At 45.4% G+C, this 26,937-nt stretch overlaps 2 protein-coding genes across 18 annotated transcripts in view; one reads left to right on the top strand and one right to left on the bottom strand.

Moving 5' to 3' along the window:
• The window catches only part of LOC121593520 (protein boule), a 61,277-nt gene extending 40,785 nt beyond the window's left edge, over positions 1–20,492 (bottom strand). For 8 of the 17 annotated variants that reach the window (XR_006004795.1, XR_006004793.1, XR_006004794.1 and 5 more), the window contains exons 1-2: positions 19,911–20,016; positions 18,216–18,705 (exon numbers count right to left, since the gene is read on the bottom strand). The gene's annotated coding sequence lies outside the window, so the exon portion shown is untranslated. Of the gene's footprint in view, positions 1–12,162; positions 12,391–18,215; positions 18,706–18,849; positions 19,199–19,797; positions 19,886–19,910; positions 20,017–20,344 lie in introns of those variants that run through there. The other 9 variants (XM_041915912.1, XM_041915919.1, XM_041915921.1 and 6 more) reach the window with 7 other exon arrangements.
• Positions 20,493–21,080: 588 nt separating this feature from the next.
• LOC121593884 (RNA-binding protein 45) lies at positions 21,081–26,937 on the top strand. Its single transcript, XM_041916640.1, has 6 exons — positions 21,081–21,780; positions 22,121–23,017; positions 23,102–23,347; positions 23,459–23,733; positions 23,803–23,921; positions 25,372–26,937. Exons 1-5 carry the CDS (start codon positions 21,579–21,581, stop codon positions 23,875–23,877), a joined length of 1,695 nt encoding a protein of 564 aa, XP_041772574.1. The 5' UTR covers positions 21,081–21,578; the 3' UTR covers positions 23,878–23,921; positions 25,372–26,937.

Here is a 26,937-nt window from a genome sequence, read left to right as displayed (position 1 = left end):
TTTTCTTGGGGCGGTGACTCATTCCCAGCTTCTGCGCGGCGTATATTTAAAGATGTATCATTTTCATCCCAAAATAATTGCTAATTATGCAGCTTGATGTACTAATTCTTGATAAAAGTTTGCCCAAAAACACACACACACATTAATTTGATTGGCAAATTTATACGCGCGAAAGCAATGTAAACACACGCTCATTAAAATCTTAAGCATGTCGTCTTTTATCCAATTTCATAGAGTTGAAGATAAACATTATAAACTGGGTGATAGCAGAGCACACACACACACCCACATAGTTAATCTACACGGTTCTTTTGCTCCCGGTTCCCGAAGAAGCGCTTCAAATGAAATAAATTTTGAGTGAACAATTTTCCAACATAAATCAACCGGCGATAACGCCGACGCCACCGCTGCTGCGCTGCTGATAAAGCGCGTAATGAATGCTGAAGGTCAGATGATAGGAGGGAAAGCCCGTAGGGTAATCGGCAAGTGTAGGCAACCTTTCTCGAATCTCAAACTGTACGCTTAGGCAAGAACAGAAGAAAAAAAACCCCAGAGGTTCATGCTGTGATGAATTGGATAAAGTTATAACGGATGGTGGTGGTGGCGGCCGCTTGGAAGAAATTATGCCTTTTTAGATGAACAGAAGTGAGCAACAAAAAAGCGGGGCGCATTGCGCTAGATACAATGTTAGCAATTGTTTTGGAAAAAAGTAAAGTTTTGCTACCGGTCGGTAACTGTTACCGGTGATCGGCGAATTGTATTATGCAAATATTTTAATAAAATGTAAAGTACAGGAGCCTTTTGGCCAAAAGCACGCGTCACAAATATTCTTCGTTAAAGTTTCAAGTATAATGTCAATGATATTAGATATTTTATTATTAAATTTAAAGGATCGAATGTTGCATTCATGTACATTATTCACCCTGAGTATGGTTGAAATTAAACGGCACAGCTTGACGCTACCATAAATAGCCGTAAGTAAATGCTGCTGGTGAAGCACAACAGAAGTCAAAAGATCGAATCCCATCTAGTATCATTTAGAGAAACTCTTAAAAACTTATTAATTTCTCCATGATTTGGTAGAAGTTAAAGATAATGAAACATTTGAAAACTTACTTAGCATCGTCAAACCGTTCCTCGTGTCAAAGAAAAAGATTTTAAATAATAAGGCCGTGAATTTAGAGCTGCAAATGTCAACTACACATGACATATTTATTTTATTCGACATTCGGAGAGGAATCCGTATGTGTCTGAAGATTATTTGACAAGATATACAAATTAACACACGACACAACAGTATAACACATAATCCTTCTGACTTTGGTGCATTAATGTATGGTTTTTCACCAAAACATAGTTTGTTTTGAGAATTTTTTTGGGAAATGTCTACCCGACTGTAAAAAAAAACATGTTAGCATGTCTTAACTAATCTCTATGCCTCTCGTTTCTCGCCGAAGAAATGCGGAAACCATCTCTCCGGCGGTCGGCAGCACGCTCTTCTTCCTTTAAATGAGCCAAAAAATGTGTCATTATAGTTGAATTAAACAAAATCTGTACCAAGCCTTTCCCTCTCTACCAAGCCAACTGTACACCAAGAAAGAAGAGAGAGACAGTGAGATTGATCAGTGTGTATGTATACAAGAGGCGTAATTTCAGCAAATTTTCATCATTCTGAAGCAGCAACCGCAAATGCTGCGGGTATAATGGTTGTGCATAATATGGCTGCAAGCGGATTTTCGGGGAGCAGGGTAGTAGAAAAAATAGGGGAAAATGTTTCATCGAGCGAACCAGCCTTTCGGTGGCGCGTGTCGGAAGGAGATGGTCCGCCAAACCGAAACACACATTTACGGGGCCACCGGGAGGGAAAACAGTTTAAATATCGCACACTACTCACTCTCCCCTTTGCCTTCGCGTTTTCGTCAACAGCAAGTAAGGTGGTTAAAAAGCTGTATGCATCACTTTTAATTTGATCATTTCTTGAACCCAACGTATTTATTGAGACCTCCCCACAAATACACGAAAAGGTGCGTTTAATTCAATAAACTTGCCGCTTTCCTTCTTTCCACTTTCTTACTAAATTCCCCCTCTTACCATATTTGCAACCCATTAAGCGTTTTGTAGCTTTTGTTAAATGTTACAATTTAATCTGTGACTGTTGTGCCGCTTAGGTTTGAGGCCATTTATTCCTCATCTCTTTATTCTTTCATCACCTTCGCGCCAAAGGTTCACCAACCACACCACAGGAACTACGACAGGATGATGGTAACGGTGGTGATGGCGTCGATTCGGATTCCGCAAAATAGAATTAAAAGAAGCCACTTTCATTTCCCTTTCGCGCCGCAACACACCACCCGTGTATGATGATCGTGCATTACAAGAAGAGGACGAAGAAGTTTTTGCAAACGACACAAATCTGCTGCAATGAGAGATGGTGGGGACGACGATTTTCACAAGGGCTATTTTTAATTGTGTTCGAGCGAAAAATCAACCAAAAAGTGATTATCATTCCCGCTCGTCGCTCGTCCGTGCGCCTCTGGGCCACAGCGCTACCAACCAACCAACCAGCCGGCCAATAGTTGACACAAAACCAAGCGTACAACACGGCCGTTTGAGCGGAAGAGCGTCGCGTGATGGGGTTGGTAAATGGGCAAAACAATCCCACAACACCGCAGCGAAGTGTACCCCCTCTCTGCTACACATGCATTCATTTGCTTTCTTCCCGGTTCTTTTCTACTTGATGTTGTTAGACAAATGGGGCAGCTTCTTCGTGTGCTGTTATATGCTTTTTTGTTTTCGTTTCTCATTTCGGTTCAAAAAATTGCAGCATTGCCTATCATTATCAATGGCACACAGCATGTACTGCTGCTATTTTCTTACCAAACATACACACAAACACAACAATAATGTACTTAGGAAACACAACAGCCCTCGGCAAATGCATTTAAGAATATATAAAGTAAATATCTTTCTTTGCCAAAATTGTTACAGTCCTACAGCAAGAGTAATTGTGCAAATGTACTTAAGAAAAATAGTTCAAACCGTGCGAGAGCACAAAATTAAGCAATGATTAATTCTCCTTCCTTACCGTCGCGTACAGCGAAGTAACTGCGGCAGACAAACGACAACCGTTGGGTATCAAACTCAACTCGCTGCAGTAAATCCAAGCCTCGCTTTTAAATGTTTCCCCGTAAAAGCGCCTTGATCCGTAATATACCTATGATGCTGCAAGTCGTGCAGTGAAACTTGGGAGGAATTTCACTTGGCACAGTCAAATCGAAGAAAAGCTCTGAGTTTCTACGCTTCCAAGTAAGTTCCGTTTCGTTCTCGGCAACAAATCATGTTTTTTTTTGGGCGAGACGCGGCGGAAGGATTACGAAATGCACGGAATTAATTAATTTAGAATGAATTTGCTCATGCAAGGGTTTAAACGAATTTTATGCATGGTTGGCAAGAAATTCTGCATGGATTTAGTATCTGTCCTAGAGTAAGGAATGTACCAATGGGAAAGGGGTTTAAATGTAAAAAAGCGTCCCATCTTTACTTTTGACATTTGCCAAAAGAGGGCGTTTGCAATTAGAAACGTCTTGTTAAAAGGATTTTGCTCTCCGAATAAAGTATAAATCTTAATATGCTGTTCAGGATTTATTGGATAAACTCAAGTCTATGGTAAATTTAATTTATTTGCAATTTGTTTCAAGAATAGAATTCCAAGCTACTAACGGGAATGCAACAACGCTCAAACAAAAACAAACGTATCAATCAACATTCCACAACCAGTCTCACTGTGGCAGAGAAATGATAAAAAATAACCGGTCGGACACAACAGCTTTGACCAACCCCATGGGGAAAGATTATGCCGTTTATCAGTGTGCACACGAATGTGATAAGATATGTTCCCGGTTCATTCAAACAATACGAGTGAGGGGTGGTTGCGTTCATTATCATAGGACATCCCTTTCGGTTTGATAACGTTTCCCGACAAGTGGTCGTCTACCGGTCTAACTCGGCACCATTATCAGTAACTTTTAAGATCGCTGTAAACAACAGTTTACCCCCAACAAATCGTCAGTTTATGGCCCTGATTGTAATTAATTCGGTTAGAGCGCGCTAGAAGCTCATTCATTCTACCACCTGGTGAGGTAGGTGAGCGAGCATTATACAGAAGAAGCACCATAAAAACAAAGCGCACTTCCCACGTGCGCGAACCACAAACGTCCATTTCAGCTCCAATCTGAGCCAGGATGCTGGAGTCTGTCCATATCGAACACACTGGCGAGCACAAAAGTACTACAAAGAGCAGTACGGAATATCTGCTGACGGATGCAGAATATCTCGTGCCTTTGCTGTTCCAGTCTTGGACACCATTGAGAAAATATCGATTAGAACGGCACATCTGTGTCCCGGCAGCGTGAGTGTTGTGTGCTCGCAAAAACTATTGGCGAGGGTCGTCATAACCGGGGAGAAGAAGCAAAAGGACAGTTTTCCACCGAGAGCGCGAGCGATTGGAGAGATGGAGAAATGTAGGTTATGTTCGGTGCGCTCCTGGTAGAACCAGCAGGACACACTCGGGGGAGGACCCGATTATCGAAGCTTGGGTTACACAATAATGCCCAGTATTGGTGGACTGGCAACTCCATTTTCTATTCGATCGAACAATAATCAAACATCAAATGTATCAAAACTTCATTTGTTTTACTTCAAAAATTACTCATTTTGTGCAGCTTCATAATACTTAGTAGAAGTATGAATTAACATGCCAAAATCATTTACACAAAGCACACATCCTGCACCTTCCGTATAAAATACAGACATTGTGGCTACATTGTGGCTTTAAGACACCTATTTCTGCCTGTAAGTCAACCATTTTCGCCAGATATTTGAGCAGTTTGTTGACAACATTTATGTTATTTTACAAGATCTTTAAAACCTGCAACTTCATTGTTTCTAGAGAAAAAACTGATGAACCATTTTTAACTCCTGAGAATCCATAACGACTTAAATGTCTTCATTAAAACATTCAGAATTATAATATTCTTGTTACTATATTACAAATATTAATTGTGTGACTCGAATTGACAAGTTTTGGAACAAACAGTTTTATCAAAATAAAACATTCTGAATGTTGACAATACTTGACTTGGAGTTAAAAATTGATGACTTGGCTGTAAAATTTATCCACAACGAAAGTAAAACAAAAGCATTTCATTGTAAAACCACAAAGTCGTAACCATCTGGTTGATTAATTTTGTGCAATGCTTCATTACAAAGTGCATTTTCTTTGCGTTGAACCGCATGTAATTTGAATAAATTGCAAATAGATTTTTGAAGCAAAATTCACTCATTTCTCCGAGTCCTTCATCAAATTATCTACTCCGTCAGCCGGTTTGACTTTACAAGTCAAGCAAGTACATCCTCCCAAACAGGAAGTTCACCAACTGTTGGTTGTATGTTTTTGTGTGTTTGTGTCCAGGGCAACCCGTCGGCAACGGAAAAACATACACCCGAGAGTAAAGTCAAGTTGCCACGAGACGCTCGTTCAGAACCAGAAAACGATCGTTTAATTATTACTCGGTGAGTCTCCTGCAGGCGCCGCACCCCGTCCGGACATGCAGACAGACCCGGTCTCCTTGTACTGGAGGTTTGTGTGGCTGAGTGTGTGCGTGTGTTTGCGGAGCGTGTGCCACCACCGGTAACGATGTGGGACGATAATTGCATAAAATGCATAATTTTACATAATGCTGCTCACAGCAGCGACGTCTTCAAAGGCCAGCCGGTCTACCCGCACAGTCTAGAGCGTCCTGTGTGTGTGCGTGTGTGTGTGTCTGGAGAAATTCCAGTGAGATTTCACTTATCGTAGCACCATGTACCATCCCCACCACCAGCACCACCAACAGCCCGAGACACTTTGCCCTACATTTTGTTCGAAAACTGGAAGCGAAAACCGATCCTCACTTCGCTCTTTTAATCTCCACAGACCCCCACAATCCGCCTTCTAACCACCATCACATCCTCCCAACCGAACTGTGGTAGGGGCGAAGAATTTCCCTACCAACCTGGAACACGATCGCTTGGTTCTACACACCGTTGGAATTTCAATATCCAATTGTGCTGCATGGGTGGGTGTGTGTGAGAGAGGGGGAAAACGCGGTACTAGGAGGAGGGTGGTGTTGAAGAGGAAGCTAAGCAAATGTATCGCATAGTTTTAGCAAAGTTTGCCGGAAAAGTTAGTCCGCGTTTCATCGGTTGGATTTCCGCCGTACGATTTGCACGTACACGGGGAAAACACGGGACGAGGAAACGCTTTAAAAAAGGAGGGGGGGGGCTAGAACGTTCTCGCTCGCCAAACTCGTCCAATCCAACCCGTATAGGGAAGCATTTAGCATAATTTTTATCCTTTTCTGCATGGATGTGTGACCACGCGGAGCGGAGATTTAATAAAATAAAAGCGAGCAAAGCGAGAACCGAATGGGGCCGAAATCAAATCTACAGAAATAAATTTCTCCACCTAATCCGTTTAACTGTTGTATCAGTCGCTTTAGTTAAACTTTGGAAACGGTTGAGAAAGCATAGAGGGAGAAGAGAGGGAGAAGCGATGGATGAAATAACATCATGATTTTGGTGACAAATTTTCCCTTTGCCGAAATCGGAAACTATATACACACAATTATCGAGGAAAAACGTCGAAAAAACAGTGTGCTGCAAGCGTACCCCTTGTGGCGAATTATGGCAGAGGAAAAACGAGCATCGCTGTTAACATTTCCCAATCCCGTTCAACGAGAAGATGAGAGCTCGCTCGTTCCGTGGAAAATCGGTCACTCATTCTCGCTCACTGCTCGCGAGAGAGAGCTCCGTTTAGAGAGCGTGAGTTGGGAAACCGGAAAAAAGAGTGAGTGGTGCTCACGCATTCCTGTGCACGAAAATGCATCAAGCACTCATAGATTTCCATCGCAACCCACCCTTCCCGAGGGGATCATTCGGTCTTGCTGAATGATCCACCTTGCATTTCACTCTCTCTGCATTTCTTCTTTCTCACTTGCTCTATCTTATATTCCTATTTCCTATTTCTAGCGGTTTTTGTCCGAATTACTTTTTAACATTTCAAGCAGCCCTCTTTCCTCTCTAATAACTTTGTCCAATATAGAAGGGAGGGAAGGACAAGGGAGTTGAATCAAAAACAGTAAAAAAAAGCATAATTTCATGCCACCAATCATTCGCCCCAGGACCACCCTACCTCCTGCTGAGAGTGTTTCTATTGTGTGTGTCTGTTTCGCTTAAATTACCCCATCCCCGTCCCACTCTAGAGCTCTTTTTGCCCTTCGATGCCGTGACATCCCGCAATAGTCCCGTGTACAATAGTTACCGAAAAAAAAAAACACACACACACACACACACTGTGAGATATCAACCGATTGTCTCGTCAGAGCCCCCATCGAAGCACCCCTTTCTTTAACACCCCCTCCTCTGCTTCAGCACACACCTACGGGAAGTGGTTGTTTGTATCTCGTCGGCATCTTGCTGTTCATCGTGCAGGCGACGGACGGACGGGGGGCCACTTTACACACCACGCTTTATCCGCGAGGAACGCGAGCGAGATCGTGCTCGCGCGCTCGCGCCCTGTCTTGCATCTTCTGGCTTGTATGCCACACGCTTTTATGGCTAATTTCGTTTTTAAAAATAGGTGCTGGCGATTCGCTTGTTTTCGGTTGACACCGACGGACGACAAACAGCGACACTGAACCCCCACCACCCGGGGGAGGTGGGTGGGTACACACATCGTACCGGGGGGGGATAAGCAGGAGGGTAAGCAAAGGGAGCTAACGAACTCACAGCTGCATCGAGATCGGACGGACAATAAGTGTGACGATCGGCCGGGACACGGGTGCGGGCGCGAACCAGCGCTCTCTCATCGCACAATTCAAGTAAGACATCATCACACACGGCGCACGATCGCAATCGTACACTGAATTCGAAAAGCGGACTCCTCTGTGGAGTGAGTGCCACGGAAGCGATGAATATGGTGGACCGAAAGAGACCGTCAATGTAAAAGATGTTGCCCAGTTACAGTTAATAAATGAAGGGTCAAGAATAGGGCAGAATGCTCGTACCATCTATGGTAATCGCCCACCAGACCAGGCACCGGCGAGCACAGCAGAGCCGTTGAGAGTGATTTTAATGGTTAACATTTAAGAATAGTACACCGCTCAGTTTCTGCTGATTGCACCAGATGGCGCTGACGGTCATGGTAAGTATGTTTTACTATGATAGCAAATTTAGCAGTGCGAATGGAAAGATCTCGCAATATCTCCGAAGAAATAGGAACATATTGATAATTGCTATGACGAACCAATTCTCAAAGTGGCAGGTGATAAATTTAATAAGTTAGATAGCTACAAAAATAGGTCCTTGACAGAAGAATTTCCTTTTTACGCCTGATATGTCTCTTCTAAGTAACTTCTCCATTCATCCATTACCGTAGGTACATATGTACACTTATGTACACTACTTATGTGCTCTTTAGTATGCCTCGTTGTTGTCTTTTTTGTACTTGTTTTAGAATTGTTGACAGTTGGTCAGAGCAACCGGCGGATGGAGTGCATTTAAACTAAACTAATTAAGTAAAAACCTGTTTGAAATGAACTATTTCCATAATTTTATGGGAAATATGTTAAATTTGTTTATTGATATATAGTGAAATCTCTCAAAGGTGATTCTTCAAGGAACCATCACTTTAGAGAGCTATTCATGTTGAGGAAAACTAATGAAAGTGTTGCTATGAAGCATCCAAGAAAACGCGAGAAAAACCTGGACCAATATGTTTTTGAACTATCATCTTAAAATTCATCTTAAAGAATTTAGCTGCCAAATCGCATATGCAACTGAGACAACATTCGCAATAGGGAGAAAATTCATCTTGATAATCATCTTGAGACATAAAATGTATGGAATATGACGGGACCGTCAAAATGTTCATCTTAAAGAAATAATTCATCTTGAAGAGATTACATCTTCTTAGAGAGATATCACTCTATTCATGTTGAAAGGGTGAATTTGGGTGTTTTCGCCTGCTTGAGAGGTCTGCAGAAACTCTGTCTAATTAGGCTACTCAATTCGAGATATGATGCCAATTTTTGATTCATCGACTAGAATCTAGCAACCTTTACGCCAACGGGAATACAACTTCTCAAAAAATACAAAAATCGTTCGAGTGAGTTCTCTCGGATGTCAAACGCTATATGACAGGCCTAATAATCAAGATTAGTACCTAATGTAATCGGTATGTGCAGGATGAAGTGTTAGGATGATGTCTTCAATGATTCAAAACAATAAACAACACCCAAATTGTTCTAGTCGCTGAAACGCTTCAATAGAACAATGAAGAACAATATCTCTTTCTGTTATTATGTTGGTGTAACATCATCCATACAGGACCGATACATCATATTTCAGTAGCAAAAAGCTTAATATAAAGGGCAAAAGAATCAAAATAATTCGTTACTACTACATCAAATAGCGAAAACAAATAATTTCTTGACAACTAGGACTAATTAACTCACTAAGTACCTTCTTGTGCACTGATGAGTTCAATTACATTGACTCAATCCCTTAATCAAACTCGTCATATGCACTACTTTACTGCTACCGATCTGTGCTCGATAGTACGTTATTGCTTTATGGTGCGTTGGCTCTTTGGTGTTTTATTATTTGCTCTAAAACCCATCCCTTCTCCCGACCCTCCCGGACTGGCGGCAAGGCAGGCACAAAGGCCGGCCTGCTTCAAAGTTCAAACAAGACCCCCGCAACAAACCCACGAGTCGTGAGTAGTGATTGACATATTCTGGCCAACGCACCTGAGCGGTGTGCGGCGCCACCGGGAGCAAACGGCGAAGATGGATAGCAATCGAGACATTTAGGCTGCGTAATTCAACGATTCAACCATCCATCGCGTATATATTGCAATGTGTTTTGTTACTGTAGTACACCCTCCCAAAAACACACACACACACACGGTCATAAAATGCACATGGCGTAAGACCGAAAGGGTTTTCTCCCCGCCCTTCCGCATTTGCAAAACCCCGGGAGGGCACCACACACAGTCACAGTCGGGGAGCCGTGTGTATTAGTAGGCACGGGTAAAACAGCGCAACAAACACACTTTAGACAGCGCGACATCTGTCGCATCGACAGTGTAGTAGTGGTGTACTAAGAGCACATCCGGAGGTAGCCGCTGACAGCCGCACTTCGATTCGAAATGCAGTCTTCTGTGTGTGGGATGTAATAAGCAAAGCAAAAGCAACCCGCATAAAGGTACACACAGCAGCACAAGGTGCTGAAGGGCAACAGCAAATAGGCGGCCATCAGGTAGCAGCAAAAACACACCAGAATCGCTGCCAAATGCGACAAAAAGGTTTGCTCGCTAAACGCACTACCACACACACTGCCCAGGGATGAGAGAGCGTGCGATAGATGCTGAACATGACCGATGCGTGCAAATGACAGCAACTGCACACACCAGCATCGCAACTGCTTAGAAACCGCACAGGGTTTGTGTTATCGTTCATCTCACCTCACGCGCGCATCATAGAATACCAACACACACACACACACCGAGAGACAGCGACGACGTTTGCCGACAAGTTCGCCGTCTTCACTTTCACCTGGCACGAGCAACAAAAACAGCACTTTATACACAGGGAAAAAGTAGAGAAAGGGGTGTGTGTGTGTGCATGGGGAGAGAGAGAGAGTGAAGGAAGCAAACTATCGCAGCGAGATCGCGATGCTGCTGCTGCTGTTGCACCTGGAAATGGTGGTAAACGCGCATCGGATGCATCACAGTGAGCACAACAACAACAACATCAACCGTTGCCACCAGCAGCCGCACACGTCACGAGGGAAAGAAAAAGAAAACACTCACAAGACCGTTTTGCTGCCGTTTTGTTACCTGTACACACACATACACAGTGGTGGGAGCGACTACTACTTTTGCATCACTTCCGTCCGTGTAAGCGTGCTTGTGTGCTTGTGCGGATATTATAAATGTTTCCTCTTCCCCTTTTGGGGCCTTCCGGGGGAAAAATCCATCTTCAATCACTAAATGATATTTCCGTCCGTCGAACCAAAAAAAAAGCACATGCTGGGCGTTTTTGTTGTTGTTTGAGCCACGCACACACACAAACCACTCTCACTTTTGCTCCACATTTTGTTAGCAAAGCCCCACACGCGTTCCATTTTGACCACTGTTTTGGCAGAGGGCGTCGGTTTTGTTTAACTAATTTGTCATCCGCAGGGGTTTGCGCGCTTTGTATGTTTGTTAATTATAAAGCTGCCTATTATTTATGATTATCCATTACTATTAACTCTTCTCCGCTTTGGGTGTATTTTTTCCAACCTCACAAATTTAATGTTTCCTCTTTCGGTTTCGCTCGCCATTCCAAACGTTATGCAAATATGCAGATACACCATTCTGCTTTTGACACATTGTTTATGGGTGTGATAGAATGAACGTTTCACCACCCTCGGGTTTTTTGTTTACTGGAGTTTTTAAATCATTTTTATCGTTAATCGAGTCGTAACGCAACACGCGTGCACGGTAATAAAAAAAACCCGAATTCCATTCCCTTATTTTAATAACAACACGCCTTCAACTAAACCGCGACCACACGTCACACACATAAAAGGCAATATATTAGGAGCAAATAATGCACGACTCGGCTGTCGTCGTGCGCGGTGTGTAGCAGAGAGCCGGGAACAACACACTAACGGAATGCGAGCTGTATGTGTGTGTGTGTCGCTTGGTGAAGAGCCACCCACGCAACAGCAAAAAAAGAATTCACCATTTGTCAATAGAGTCAACGAGCAATACAGGCAACAAAGAGCATGCACAGCGCCACTACTACTACTACTACTACACCCAATCGTCACACGAAAAAGGGATACCCTTGAAAAAGGTACAACACACCGTTTGCTTAATAGATGTGTATGTGCGAAGGGAACAGTCTTCCAACACACGCGTGCACAACAGCACACTTTAGATCGTTGCGTTATGAAAAGTATGTGCATTTAATCTTCAATCGCACCCACACACACACGAAAGCACGCCAAAATGAAACAAAAATAGGAGCTACAAAAAAAAAAAACCGGACTAATCCTATGACTAACACACACCTAAAGCAAATCGTCGTCGGCACCTAGTCGCGTATGCAAAGGTGGTACGCAGCTTCACACACTAAAGCGCATGTACACGCACGCACGCGGAGACACAGAATTTCTGTTTCTGGTCTAGCTATAGAAACACGCACACAAACACAGACAGAGGTTACGGTAAGAGAAACTAGAGCGCGCACAGTAAACGGTCGATACAATGGCAAACTGGGTACTAAACGCGGTGCGAACGGCATCCGATGCGTACAGCCCCGACTCGCAAAACCATTAGCCACTCACCGGCACTCACTTGCGCGGGCTGTGGGGGTGCGAGAGCTACTTAGATGATCACTCATCGCGCGTACGCTCTCTCTCTCTCGCGCGCGCACCGGGCACTGTTGTACGTGTGTAGGTATGTGGAAAATGACGACCCACACACCACTACAGCACCCCGCGCTGCTTTGACATTTCGGCAGCACCACGCCAGGGGAAAGAAAAGTTGCAAGCAAAGCTAAAAAACAACACGCCAAAAAGGATATGCACACGAACGCACGCACGAGCGCCTTCGGGCATTCGGGACCTTTCGGTGTATCAGAGTTTTTTTTTCACCCAATCATCATCATCATCCGTATCGTCATCATCAGCATAGTCTTCCTTGTACCGGAGAGGTGTGTGGTGAATGAACGAACGGCCAAAGCCACTGACACAGCGACTCCTCGCGTACCAAGCATCGACAACAACAAAGTAGTGGCATTGCTCCCTACCATGCACCTGTGTTAAGACGATTTTCTTTAAGAAATTGAAATAAATGATTGGTTTTCGAATCTGAGTGCACGGGGGGGGGGGGGGGAGGGTTGGATTTGCAGTGATTTCGATTCCGAGTGCAGTAGCGCATCATGTGAGTCCATTTTTGGGGAGGTTTGTTCTACAACGGGGAGGCGCCCACCAAAGAAAGTAGGTCACACACACAGAACAACGCAGTGGAGGAGTTTGAAAATACAGGAAAGGTAAACCCCATTTTAGTAAGTGTACTACTACCAGCCATCGTGACTCGTATCCCCACGATCCATTAGCGCGGGAGCGATTAATTAGGCTAAAAACTCCTCCTCTCCCACCGGGTTCAACCGCTGACTGTGAGTTGCATTTCATTGCACCTTTTATGGCGCACGCAGGCACACACACACACACACACACACACACACACACACACACACACACAATGTTGCGTAAGATCGGGTTTTCACATCTCGCCAGACAGAAGAAAGAGAAAGAGCACGGAGTTCCATTTAACTAGAACTGATTTTACATATCAATTCGAAATGGTAGGTAAAGTGGGTGCATCTTTAACCTGATTGGAGCTGATCGTGGGTGCTATTATCCCGATGAGGCGATGGGCGGGAAGTTGAGGGAAGGTCGTCTTCGGGAATTGGAAATTTGCGTTTTATGTGCACTCTGATGCAGATTGGTATTGCGAAACAGAAGAAAGGAAGATGCTACGAAATCAATAGCATATACATCATTTGCGCAGAATTGAGCGTTTTGTTGGAAGTATTCCATTCATTTCATCAACATAATGCACAATGTTGATGGTATTCCTCCTCTGGTTCGTCACATCAACATAGTGCAAGCAAATACTGGTGCGTGACTGGTTATATGCTCAAGAAGTTCTCGCGAGCATACATGTATTGGTTTGATCTATCCGTTATCGGCTGGCTAAAAGTTGCTGGCTTTTGCTCGCTGAAGCACACACAAGCTGGTACGTGTTCGATATAGTGACGTTAATTTGACAGGCCAATTAAAACGTTTGATTTCACCGATTGAAATGACAGCAGATTTTATGCTATTCAAAACTATGTATCGATTAAATTCTGGCCGATTTTCTGCACATGACGACCTAGTGCCGTGTCGAAATACTACAATGTGAAAGATGGTTTACCAATGGATAATTTCTATCAAACATTACCTTCATAAATGTATCAATATTCTTGCCTTTATGTACCAATAAGCTTATATCCCGGTTAAAACACGATGCTTTGGTCGATATCCATACACCGATAAATGACTTGACTTTAACGTAATTGAAGAAGCACTGGACAGCCAGAACATGTTTCACCGATCAGAATAGACGGTTATCCCAAGGAGTGATGTCTAAGCTATACAGTGGATTGAGGAAGAAATGTTTTTGTACGTTTTTACAGGTGCCATAGCAGTAGTTTAAACGAGAAATTACTTACGGCGAAGCTACATGTGTCTTTTTTATGTATTTTTACAGGATCATTGTCTAGCATTCCCTAGTTACTTCTAGTTGTCCATCCAGGTGCCCTGGAATGTGCTAAGACAAGGATCTAAAACCAAGCCCCGTAGGCCACATGTGGCCCTCGAAAGTCTATAATGCGCCCTGCGATCATAAATTTTAGTGGTACGAGTGGTACAAGCAGGCCTTGACCGACAACGGTTGTTGTACCAAAGACGAAGAAGAAGAAGAAGAATGGAAAGTTGTACAAATTTGATAGAAGCAGTGAGAATGTTCTTATCATAGCGAGATTTAAACTTTTACCAAATATCTAAAGTGAACGTTAACTTGGCTCTCATCTCAAGCTTCTTTGAAAAGATTGGATATCCTCGTTCTAAATCAATGTTTTATAAAGACTTAACTTCCACTAAAATGCGATGGCTTTTGGCAGAAGTTATCTCAACATTATGCCCCTTTCCGTTGTTTGATCGTAGGCTGAAATTTCAGCCTATCAGCTGTTTGCATTGTATAGCAGTTTTGGAGTAGCTATCAAAGTGGGTGGGCTTATCCCAAGGTGTATGTATTTAGAAGGCTGATTTTTTATCGCTTCTGCTTCTGAATGACGATTTCGTTTTCACCCGTCCTGTCAAAAAGGGATGTTCACATTTGGTTATAAAAAAAACAGGTTATGAGACTACCTGGTTTACATAAACTTTGATTCTGGATTCCATCACCAGATCTCTTTAATGCACCTTGGGATAAATGTAAACACCGCCTTGTTTTTGCCATTTTTTCGAGCAGGTACTCGAATCTAATTCTAGCTTTGAGGTTAGAATAATCTAGACTGAAAATTGCAGGCTAGTTTTATGCGTGGTTTTAGAAGACGCAATGCACAGTGCTCTTTCATCGCTGGTTTGCTAAATGGCTCTATCGACTCATCGCCTTTGTTGCATCGAGTCGATATCTATGCACCATCCCGAACACTTAGGTCTAGAGAGACACTACGGGTCGCTCAACCTCGATCCAACGCTGGTCGGTATGACCCTATGTTCCGCATGTCGGCTGTATTCAACACTGTTTCAGATTGCTTCGACTTCAACATCTCACCTCAGTGCTTCAAGAAACGTCTCCGGATTCTGCCGTGGCCACAGTGAATTGCGATACAAATCTTGATTTTGCTATGTAATTTTTGTGTGTGTTTACTGTTACCCATCTTAATTAGGCCATACGGCCCGTTGAAGATTAACCAATAAATAATCATAATAAACTTCAACATTCGCTGGCCTCAGTTTTTTACACTCAATAAAACGGAGCTCAATCTTCGCGGTGAAGAGAATCTCCATATAAGAGTCTGATAATTTCAATACAGAGTTGTTGTTGTTGAAAATCATGCTGAAGGAATGGTGTGTCCCGTAAAATACATTTTTACCGAAAAGGTCATCTAAAAATGTACGTATCATGTTCTTCCTTTAATAAGAAAATACGTTCATCACCAACAGTAAAGAAGATTCTGCAAGATTTCCAATCGATTTTTGACAATTCAACACACAAGCTCTGTGGCTGAAAACCTCTTAACCATTCGAATAGTAAATAAAGCTACCAACACAACGAAAACTGCACTTTACTTGAGCATAGCCTCGTCTGAACGGAAAGTGTGTGTTGAGATTTGCTATTTGAAATTGAAATTTAAAGAGCTCCTTACAACACACCTTGCCAAAGGCACGATTGTTAATGATTGTATTTTCCTTCATCCAGTTTCAACCCGCTTTTTCTCCCCACTTCTTCCGTCAACCGTCAATTTAAAGGACCTGCAAAACAACACCTCAGCACTTCACAGCATCGCGAGACAAAAAAGACAACTGGACAATTAAAAACCAAACATCTCTTCCGGTACGGTCAGGAATCAGGTTCTCGCTTGCGCTTGTCCCCCGTCGCTGTCTCCACAGAAAGCACAATTGAAAAGCAATTAGTAGCTCCTTGTTTCTCAATACACACACACGCACACACCTAATAGAGAGTGTGGCAAAAAATACGGTGTAGACAACCACCCTTTGCTAAGCATTGTGAGAAGCTAGATCACCCCTTCTTGTAGGACACATACACACACACACACACACCACTCGGTCTTTTGCACAAATGTGTCGTTCCCAGGTCCTGCTGTTTTTGTGCGAAGTTGTCGTAAGTTCTGGCGACCAAACGGTACAAACAAGTAGAGCTAAAAGCCAAAAAAGAAAAACCCTTCCTGTTTTGAGCCTGTGAGCCTTTGATGATGACGCGCTGCTGTACTGTGCGCCCATGTGTGTACTGGGCGAAAATTCCGCCACGATGCACTTTTCGGTCACGAAGAACTCGTTTGCGTATCGGAAATTCGAGAGCATGCAGCATACTTTCATCAAGGGGGCATGGGCTCAACGCAGCACGTCACATCAATAGGGCAAGGCAAAAGCAGTTCCCAACAGCAGCACACTGTGCATCTTGTGCAACCCTCCCCTCTCTTTTGATACGATGCGTTCCCATTTGCCAAAAAAAAAACAAGAAAACCTCGAAAAGAAGGACCCTCTGGTGCTCGAGGTCATCAGAGCAAAGGCAGAAATCCATGAATTTTGGCGCACCGAACCGAGCGCACACACACACATCTTGGCGAAAGGAAAATGGGAAAGAAGAGGAAAACCAGGTCCACCAAAAACCGGTAAATAGGCAAGAAAACTCATTAGGTGATTCTTTTTTTTTTGTTTGGTTTTTTGGCACAAAATGACCTTCTTCCCTTAAACACCTTCTTCCTTCGTCTCGCTTTCCCGCTTTTGGAGTTCTTTGCATGATACACACACACACACTGAGTGAAATGTGTAAGTTACATGTACCAAGGTCCTTTTCGGGTTTTACCACCTTGAAACTTGGAGGGAGGCCAGCCAAGGCATAGAGAACAAACCCAGGTCCCGGGTCAGGATGGTTGAGGGGGAGGCGGATATGCAGACCGCGTGCGCCAACCGTACCGCAAACAAATTGCCAAACAAACAAACCGGAAGTAAAGCGCCAGGATGCAGTAAAAGCATTTTTTTGCCGAACTCCATAAAGAAGAGAGAAAGAGAGAGAGAGAAAGAGAGCACGAATGACGGGGAACCCGAGGCAAAGGGAAAAGGGGTCAATTCGTGGAAAAGGTTGTTTTCTCGACTGGTAGTAAATGTGTGATGCATGTGTGTGTGTGTGTGTGTGTGTGTGTGTGTGTGTGTGTGTGTGTGTGTGTGTGTGTGTGTGTGTGTGTGGGTGGTGAGAGGGTGGGTGTGTTGTTTAAAATGTTGTCGGCGATGTGAAATGAATTTACTCTCGATTAAGCACACATTTTTAGTCGGCAGCACCTTTGCCCCTTCTGCTCCCACCCAATTTTTAATGTGCACGTTTTAACTGTGTTTGGGCTGCTGTGTGTGTGGGCTGTAATTTTCCCATAACCCCATGGAGGTAAAACCTATCAAAGTAGGTAAACTTTGCTTTTGGCACAACTTTTGCAAATATCCCAAGGGCTGAGGGTTGCCAGGGGAAACGGGCAGGATTTCACATTTCGCCTTTGTGTAGAAAGAAGATGGAGGTTTGGAAGGGAACGTTAAATGGACGTTAAAAACGGAGCGATTAATATTAAGAAAACAAAACCAAAGATAAAAACCTAAAAGGGACAGAAAAGGTGTTGCTGCCTGATAACGACGGAAAAATGTGGGTGGGGGGGGGGGGAGGTTGACCAAGGAGGGGATTGGATGGGTGTGTAAATGTGTAATGTTATTTACATAATAACATCTTCCGGAACAGAGAGGACACAACAAGAAGCTCACACACAATGGCAATAAATACTTACTCGAAAAGCTACACACACAGAGAAAGGAGGAGGCACACAATGTGCCGTGCGAAAGGGAGACACAGGGACTCGGCGATGGCAAGCAAACCGGAAGTAGTGGCGTGTGTGTGTGTGTGTGGTTGTAGTTGGCGCTCGATCTCCTTTTCTTTGCGTCGTTCGTCTTCTTCGATCCCCGCACAGTGTAACGGCACCAAACAACCAACTAAAACACTCTTGCACAGGGTTGTCACGGTGTGTCACTTTTTCTTCTGCACCGGGGGTTGTTTCTCCGGAGGTTCTGTGGTCACAGTGTGAAACACAATTGCACTAACACGCACCCAGAAACGCGGAGAAGCAAAGAGGTGAGAGGTGTTTCTGTTTTGAGCTTTTACTTGAGATTTGTACGCACAGCACTGATGACACTGACAAACAGACACATACACACAACCGCACGTATTGACACACTACTACACCACCACAGAGCACAGGGTTACTAGGATGCGGCGGATCGCTGAAGAGAAGGGAAGGAAAATAAAATTAGTATCTACGAATGAGCTGGCTCGGTGGGGAAGAGAGGAGGAGGGGGGGGGGGGGACTCTGATCTGTGAGTTACGGATGACAGACCAAGAATAGCAAAGATGGCCAAAACACACACTTTTTTCGGGACTGTTTTTCTGCTGCAATACCTCGAATGCACACGAGGTGAAGATCAGGCACAAACGCTTCTGGGGGGCTTTTGGCCCAAAATTTTCCTTACAGCTTCTGTGGGTCAGCAGCACTTGGGTGAGAAAGATGATGGCCCTAACAGTGTCGCGCACACACACGCTTTCCCGAAGAACGTTAGCACGGAAGTGACGGCGAAAACTCCCACTCTCGCCCATCGCGTGTGCCCAACCAAAACTCGGGGAGAGAGAGAGAGTGGAAAATTTCTCGAAACTCCCTGTGCGCGCGTGTGTGTGTGTATCCGTTTTTCTGTGTCACTCACTCTCGGCTGCACTCTGATCGCTCTTGCTCGACTGTTGTCTCTCGCACTATGTCTGTATCACGCACACGTCAATTGTGGTGATTTTTATCGCGCGTCGATATAAAAAAAACGAAAAAGCAAGAGAGAGAGATAGAAATGGGAGAGAGAAAATCGCTCACGATAATCACTCATGACATGTGCAAGTGCGTGCGTGCGTGCGTTTGCTTCGTGCTAGGTAGAAAATGGATAAATTGTAGCTGAAAATCTCCCCCGCACCCTACCAGCAGCAGCCCAAAAGAACGAGGAAAATGGTGTGCGATTATCGAGCAATGAAAAACACACAAGAGGCACCCAGCGAGAGAGCGAGAGAGAAAGGATAAATTTTCTAGGAATAAGCGGCCATAGACCGAATCGGCACACAATTAGACGGAATAGGCGCTAGTGGTGTGGTGCACAACATTCTTCTGCATCCATTTTGTACACAGTGAACAGAGGCAGCAAAATACAACAAAAAATCCACAGCACAGAAAATTCAATGAACGCACGCACGCACACCTCCTTCTGATATAGCTGCAGCTGTCTCTCTACCCCCCACCGGAACCATTTACTAATTTAAATCGCGCTTTTCACCCAATACACCTGCACGTTCGCGGGCCACACAGAGTAGAACTAAATGCACGCAGGTTAGGGACGAAAAAAACAGCACCAGAAGAATGTTGGGGTACACTTTTTGTCAATGCTTCACTCTTTACCTCAGCACACTAAAATCGAAACTATTCTTCGGAAGAGCAAGCAGCAGAAAAGCAGCAGGCACCAACACACACCGCTTGACGATAGAAGACTTGACGAAATTCGCGACAGGGCCCGGGGTTTGGGTCGGTGTGCCACAATAAAGTGCCAGCGATAAAGCAGGAGCGAAAGAAAGAGAGAGAGAGAGAGAGAGAGAGAGAGAGAGAGAGAGAGAGAGAGCACGTCCCGCTACTTCTGTGCGAGCGCGCGCTTGAGTACAGGGAGAGCGAGAACGAGAGCGCGAGAGTGCGAGAAAGCGAGAACGATATCGGGGGAATAATCCCCGATACTGCTTTCCTCCGCGTACATTAAACTGCGATTTTGTATTGTTTTTTTCCGACACAATTTTCACTGCCGTTCGTGAACAACACCAATTGACCAACAGTGAAGACCGTACCTTTAAGCACTTGGTTTGATGCTGCTAAACTGAGCTACGAATGATTTAGGCCAAACGGGAGCGGTTTCGATTCACACAGAAAGCCAGAAAAGGGCAATAAGCAGGAACAGCTGAGTGCACTTTCCACGAATTGCTCACGGGTTTTGCTTTTTTTTTTGTTTACTCTGCTGCTGCTCTGCTGCGCACCGAGGGAAAGCGGGTGGTCATCTGCAATGGACAGGGTTTTTTAAATATTTTTTTTTCTTTTTTTTCAATAGAAAGGATACACATTTTCTTATTTACATCTCGTTTTGGTCCTTAAAGCTGTGTCTTTTTTTATTTTTACTCTAATATCATGTATGTAAAATATTTTTTTTAATATTCAAAACAATAAGTTGATTTATTTATGTTTAATAGTGCGCTTGATTTTCAAGTTAAAAAATAAGATTTAAAACCAAAACTACGCTTTTGATGCGAATAAATTGAATAATTGCTTCGTTGCCTTTTTTGGTTCAGCACTGTAACCACCAACCAAACCATAACAAACCAAAATTTATGCAATGCTTGAATAGCACATCAGTACAGAAAGGGATCAGGCAACTAGCAACTTTTTATTATGGTTATTTATCAAGTTCAGTCCAAATTTGCATTTGAAAACGGAAATAAAGAAATAAATAAGTAAGTAAGATGACCCACGGCACTCCCACTGTGCTATGCTTCGATGTGTCGTTCGCTGTCATCGCTTTTTTTTTGTTGCAGCAAGCCGTGGCTGTCACTGTCCGATTGTCTATGATCAAAGAGCAGAAGTTTTGATGTCTGGCATCGCGTACGATTGTTCCTTTATACGTTGCGTGTGTTTCCTTTTCCGTGTGATGTAAACGGTGCTTTTGATTTCCCTCCCGATTATCCCCGTGTTTGTGTGTGTGTTGTCGTTGTGATCATTTTCCCAAGAAGGCACAGAAAGAGAGTAGAAAAAAACAGCCACCCCAAGCAACGCACCACAAGACAGCTTGCTCACCTCCTGCTCCCTTCCTCACGCACGGCCTACCCTCGGTCATTTGGTCGAGGAGTCACCGTGTGTGTGCGTGTGTTGCAGTAGGCGCTGGTGCGAGGAAACGACTAGAAAAGAGCCTTCCTTGTGCAGTGCAGCAAGACGACGACGATTCAGCAACGACACACCGACACACGCTAAAAAGGCTACAGAAACCCCTCCCCCCAGTGTGTGAGGTGCTAAAGGTTTCTAAAGGGCGGACCGATGGCTGAGCGACGGTCGGGCGGCACGAGCCGCAACAATTTTACCGAGGAGAAAAGCTCCGCCGACACGCCGCCAATGTCGCGGTTGTTTATCATCTGCAGCAAGAGCGTCACCGAGGAAAATCTGCGCGAACACTTCGACAAGTTTGGCGACATCGAGGAAATATGGATCGTCAAGGACCGGGCGACGGGCGAAGGCAAAGGTATTACCGAACAGCTCGAGAAGGAGGAGGAGGGAGCGCGTCGTGATTGATGCGTTTCTATGCGAGCATTCGTGTTTGTATGTGTGTGTGTGTGCGTGTAAGGGTAAGGTTAGGGGTTGCATTTCCTTTTTCACAAAGGTGGCGAATGCATCGCCTACTGCAAAAAAGGGGTTAAGCTATGATGATTACGGAACATGTTTGGGGTGTTACCGTTTATTGAATTTTTCCCTTTCGCTTTTGCAACCATCCCGCTCACGCCCACATCCACGCGCATTTTGCCTTTCATTGCGTCTTCTAAACGGTGTGTGAGTGGTCGTTTCTTCTTTTCCTATTTTCCAAGGTGTCGCCTACATCAAGTACGCGAAAACGTCCGACGCGGCCAGAGCGCTCGAGGAGATGAACGGCAAGTGCGTCGGGGACAATACGCGCCCGATCAAGGTGCTGGTGGCGGCCAACCGGCAGCAGGGCTCGCGCAAGCAGACGGAGAACGAGGAGGAGAAGTATCTGCGGCTGTTCGTCATCATCCCGAAGGACATGACGGAGGAGGCGCTCCGGGAGGAGTTCGGCAAGTACGGCACGGTCGATCTGGTCACCATCATCCGCGACAAGGTGACGAAGGAGGGCAAGGGCTTTGCGTACGTCAAGTTTGGCCGGTTCCTGCACGCGGCCCAAGCGTTCGAGGGCTGCGATCCGAAGTATAAGGCCGTGTTTGCCGAGCCGAAGCCGCCCCGCAACGCGTCCGTCTCGTCGAACGAGAACTTTGGCGGCTTTGTCGGGGGTGGCGGCGGTGGTGGCGGAGGAGGTGGTGGTGGCGGTGGAGGTGGTGGTGGAGGTGGTGGAACCGGTGGTGGTGGCGGTAGTGGAGGAGGCGCCGGAGCCGGTGTTTTTGGGGGTGCGGTAAACAGTGCGAACGGGTTCGCCGACGACCGGCGGGTGGGACCGGGCGGTGGTGGTGTCGGCAGTGTGAGTGGGGCCGGCGCGATGATGGGCTTTGCTGCGATGGGCGGCAACGATAGGCGGTCGGGGGCGGGCGGTGCCGTGGACCGGCGCGGAGGTGGCAACGATTTTGGCGCCTTCAGCGGGTACGGTGGGGCGGGCGGCAACAGTGCGATGGTGCCGAACGGGAACGAAACGATGCTGACCGTGCTGTGCAGCCCGGTACTGAACCAGGACCAGCTGTGGCGCCTGTTCGACATCATTCCCGGGTTGGACTACTGCCAGATCAATAATGATTTCAGTAAGTGTTGCGCTCGGAGGTGCGATTTTTTCCTTCCCCTGGATGCTAATTGGTTCGGTTTTCTTGTTAACCCTCCCCCGCTAGACAATCGCAACGTGACGGCAACGGTCGTGTACAACAACAGCCAGTCGGCCATGTACGCGCGGGACAAGATCCACGGGCTGGAGTATCCGCCCGGCGAGCGGTTGATCATCCGGCTCGGGCACGAAACGGTCGGCACGATGGGCGTCGGAGGCGTCGTAGGGGGCGTCGGTGGTGTTGGAGTGGGTGTCGGAGGCGTGGGCGTCGGAGTCGGCGGTGGCGGTGCGGTCGAACCATTCAACGGAAACGGTATGGGCGGTGGAGGAGGTTTAGCAGGGCCGGTGTTCGTTCCGGCCCTTGCAGCACGTACCGGTGCGCCGCTAACCGACCCTTTTTCTTCCTATTCTTCCCTCACCACAGATCGTGAGGCGGCGTTTTGCAGTGTGCCGCTGCCGCCGCCCCAACCGCTGGCCAACGCGAACGCCGAGGTTGCCCAGCGCTGCTTCATCGTGTGCATTCCGAAGGCACTGCCGACGAGCGTGCTGAAGCAGACGTTCTGCCGGTTCGGCGACCTGATCGACGTTTACCTGTTGCCGAACAAGAACTGCGGGTACGCCAAGTACGCCTCCGAGGAGTCGGCCAAGAAAGCGATCAAGCAGCTGCACGGTGCGGACATTCTGAATGTACGGCTCAAGGTGCGTATTAGTTAGGGGAGCGCTCTGTTGAAAAACACTTTGGCTAAATGGTTCTTGCTCCTCTTTCAGGTGCTGGAAGCGGAGGAACCGAGCAACGATCGAAGGAAAAGAATGCGCCACGATGAGCGCATGGAGAATGAGTAATTTGCACGCTTGCCAGTGAAAGAAAGCGTCGCGTCTGTGCACAGGTAAATATTCAAATGCCTTTCCAAGATTTTCGAGCTGTGTCCAGTATAACTAGAATCGTTTTTTTCTTTGAGTAAAAGTTAACTGTTTGTGTTGGATAGAGAGAGAGGGTTTCAAAGGATGGAATTTGCCACGAAGCACCACTGTCCCGCGATATGGTATGATAGAGCTGAGAACTTTTCATGTATGCCATACCAACTGTCTTCCAGTGGGAAACGTTTTAACTGTGATAACGGATCAATCATTCTGTGATGGCTAGTGTATTTCTATGAAGTTTGAATGAAGTTTTCGTCGGAATCGATTTTCCATTTTCCAGAATCAGAATCGGCGCTGGAATTGGTTTCGGAATCGGCTCCAGAATCGCCTCCGGAAGCGGTTCCGGAATTGGAATCGGCTTCAGAATCACCTCCGAAAGCGGTCCCGGAATCAGAATTGTTTCCGGAATCGGAATCGGCTTCGAAATCAGAATCGGCTCCGGAATCAGAATCGGCTCCGAAATTGGAATCGGCTCCGGAATCGGAATAGGCTGCGAAATCGGAGTCGGTTTCGGTATCCTCATAAGAATGATCCTCATTGGTCGTTTAGATCGAATGATGCTACGTAGTGATAGCCATAAAGATTCCAAATCTACTTGCAAACCAACCATTCTCATGGAGATTCGGACTGATATCGCTTCCGAAACTTTATTTCAATTCAAGAACTGATTCTCATATCGGAGCTCATTTCAATTCTGGAGTCCATTCTGATTAACTGGTCGATTCCCTATTCCATTATCGCAAATTACGATTTCCAGGTCCATTCCGATTCCGGATCCGACTCTGAACTAGGAATCAGCTCCGGAATCTTCATCCGGCATCGGCTCCGAAATCGGAATCGATTCTTCATGGGATTCGGCTCCGGAATTGGGATCGATCCCGCATGGGATTCGGCTCCGGAATTGATTCTGAACACGGAATAGGAATCGGGTAGTTCCGATTCTCAGCTCTCACCACTAAATCTTACATTTCATCACACTTTTCTAGCCCAATCATTGCAAGAAAAACCTTTAAAAAAAACATGTCGGAACCTAAATATCATTCACACATCAAAGACATACTCATTACTTGAATAGCTTTAATATCACTTTACGGAAAGATGATGTTTTAGTATAATTCAATTCAATAATTTTAACTCTGAACATTGCTATTGAGCTACTGCTAAACATTTCTCAGAATATTGGTCCACATTTTATACTCATTTATTGCAAAAAAAAACAAGGGCAAACAATGCAGGTAACCAATCGTTCGTTCGCTGTACATGTTTAATGGCTTGCAGTATGCGTACTCTTTCCCCCACACAAACCTCCGTGGCTCTATGTACTATTGTTTCCTTGTTTTTGTGTTCCGTATAGCACTTCCCCTACCTGATTTGAGCTGACGTTGTTAACACCTTTAACTAATTTGTTTTCCACAGAACGCATACACACTACTTTTAACGAACAGCAAAGAGACGCACTGAAACAAACCCCCCTCCCTGGTACAGAGAATGTGAACACAGAAGCGAAACAAACTGAAACGATACGATGGTACTGGTACTGTAGCATAACCTAGCTTATACTCTATATACCTTGAACGATACACCTACGGGATGTGGGGGGGAGGTATGGGGAGACCTCCTCCAGCAGTCGTACACTACCGTACCTACGACTACTAGAACTCTGGACGCCTACACCCGAAAGAGAACGGTTTTGGACAAAGAGAGAGAGAGAGAGGAAGAACGAAAAGAACGTTAGAACGCGCGCAGGAATACGATACGAAACCTTCTGGCACCAGGCTGGAGAAAACACCTCTTCTCCTGCATCCTACACAGAAAAAGAACAAAAGAAACAAACATCCACCAGACACACGAGAAAATGTGCGTGATGTGTGTACACTATTACAAACAGCAAACAAAAAAAAAAGAAAGGGAAAACTGACGATGTGCAGCGCTTTTCCGATTTTGTGCTATTGCTACTTGCTAATACACAATACACCACCGTCCATCCTCTGTTCCTTTCCCACTTTCTCACTCTCCTTCTCTCTCTAAGGTCTGCGTGGACGTGCAGGGGACTGTCAAGGACATAGAGGATCTTTCCACTTGATAAGGTCTCTCTCTCTCCTTCCTCCCCTTTTCGTCTCGGACACTTCCGAACCTATGGACGCTTGTGGACATCACTAGACGGTTTGTGTGTGGGTGTATATGTGTGTTTGGCGACTGAAAAAATCGAACGGAGCAAACAGAAAACGGAAAACGTAACAATCACAATCGTCGTGTACCAAACTTCCCTAATGCCATCAATTATACCATCATCATCACACTTTCCCCTCATTTCCTGTCATGCCCTGGACGCCTTCGTACGGACGGACCACAACGCCAACTTGGTCAGGGTGTGGTGAACCAACCAGCGCGCCATCACCACGCTCGGAAGACTACTGTGACGACAGCACGTTTCGACACTGGACAGTTGTTTGGAACATTGTAACACGCGATACAGAGAGAAACAGAAAAAGCGAGAGAAAGAGAAGCTATACCACTGGAAACACTGAACAGTACGCAAAGAGGACACAGAACAGCGACCACTTTTGGGACGAAGAAACACGCCGGCGGATCGAAACGATTAGAACACGGACTCACGAAATTGAAAGGCGCACACTGTCAATGTGTGCTTCTGTGAAAATACCCACAAAACGCAACAAGCAGGAACCACAAACGAACAAGGACGAACAAGGACGATCCTTTTACCACTGCCACCTAGTGGGTGGTGGTGTTACCATGTTGCGTGTATGCGATCGAGAAGAACGAAAGGCGGACACAGGAAGACAATGATCGGAAGTGAACGTGTTTGGGAAGGCAAACGATACAAGAAAACGAAGTGTACTGAAGACTGAGACGTGTACTGGTGAGCACGCGTTCGTGTGTGAATGTAGGGTTTTGCGTTGAATTGAAGAGCGACGACAGAAAGAGGATGAGATACCGGTTTCGAAGGACGTTCTTTCTTTA

This window comes from Anopheles merus, chromosome 2L (genome assembly GCF_017562075.2).
Source record: "Anopheles merus strain MAF chromosome 2L, AmerM5.1, whole genome shotgun sequence".
Taxonomy (NCBI): Eukaryota; Metazoa; Arthropoda; class Insecta; order Diptera; family Culicidae; genus Anopheles; species Anopheles merus.
Note: the sequence above shows the minus strand (reverse complement) of the source record. Positions and strands in the feature narration are given on the sequence as shown.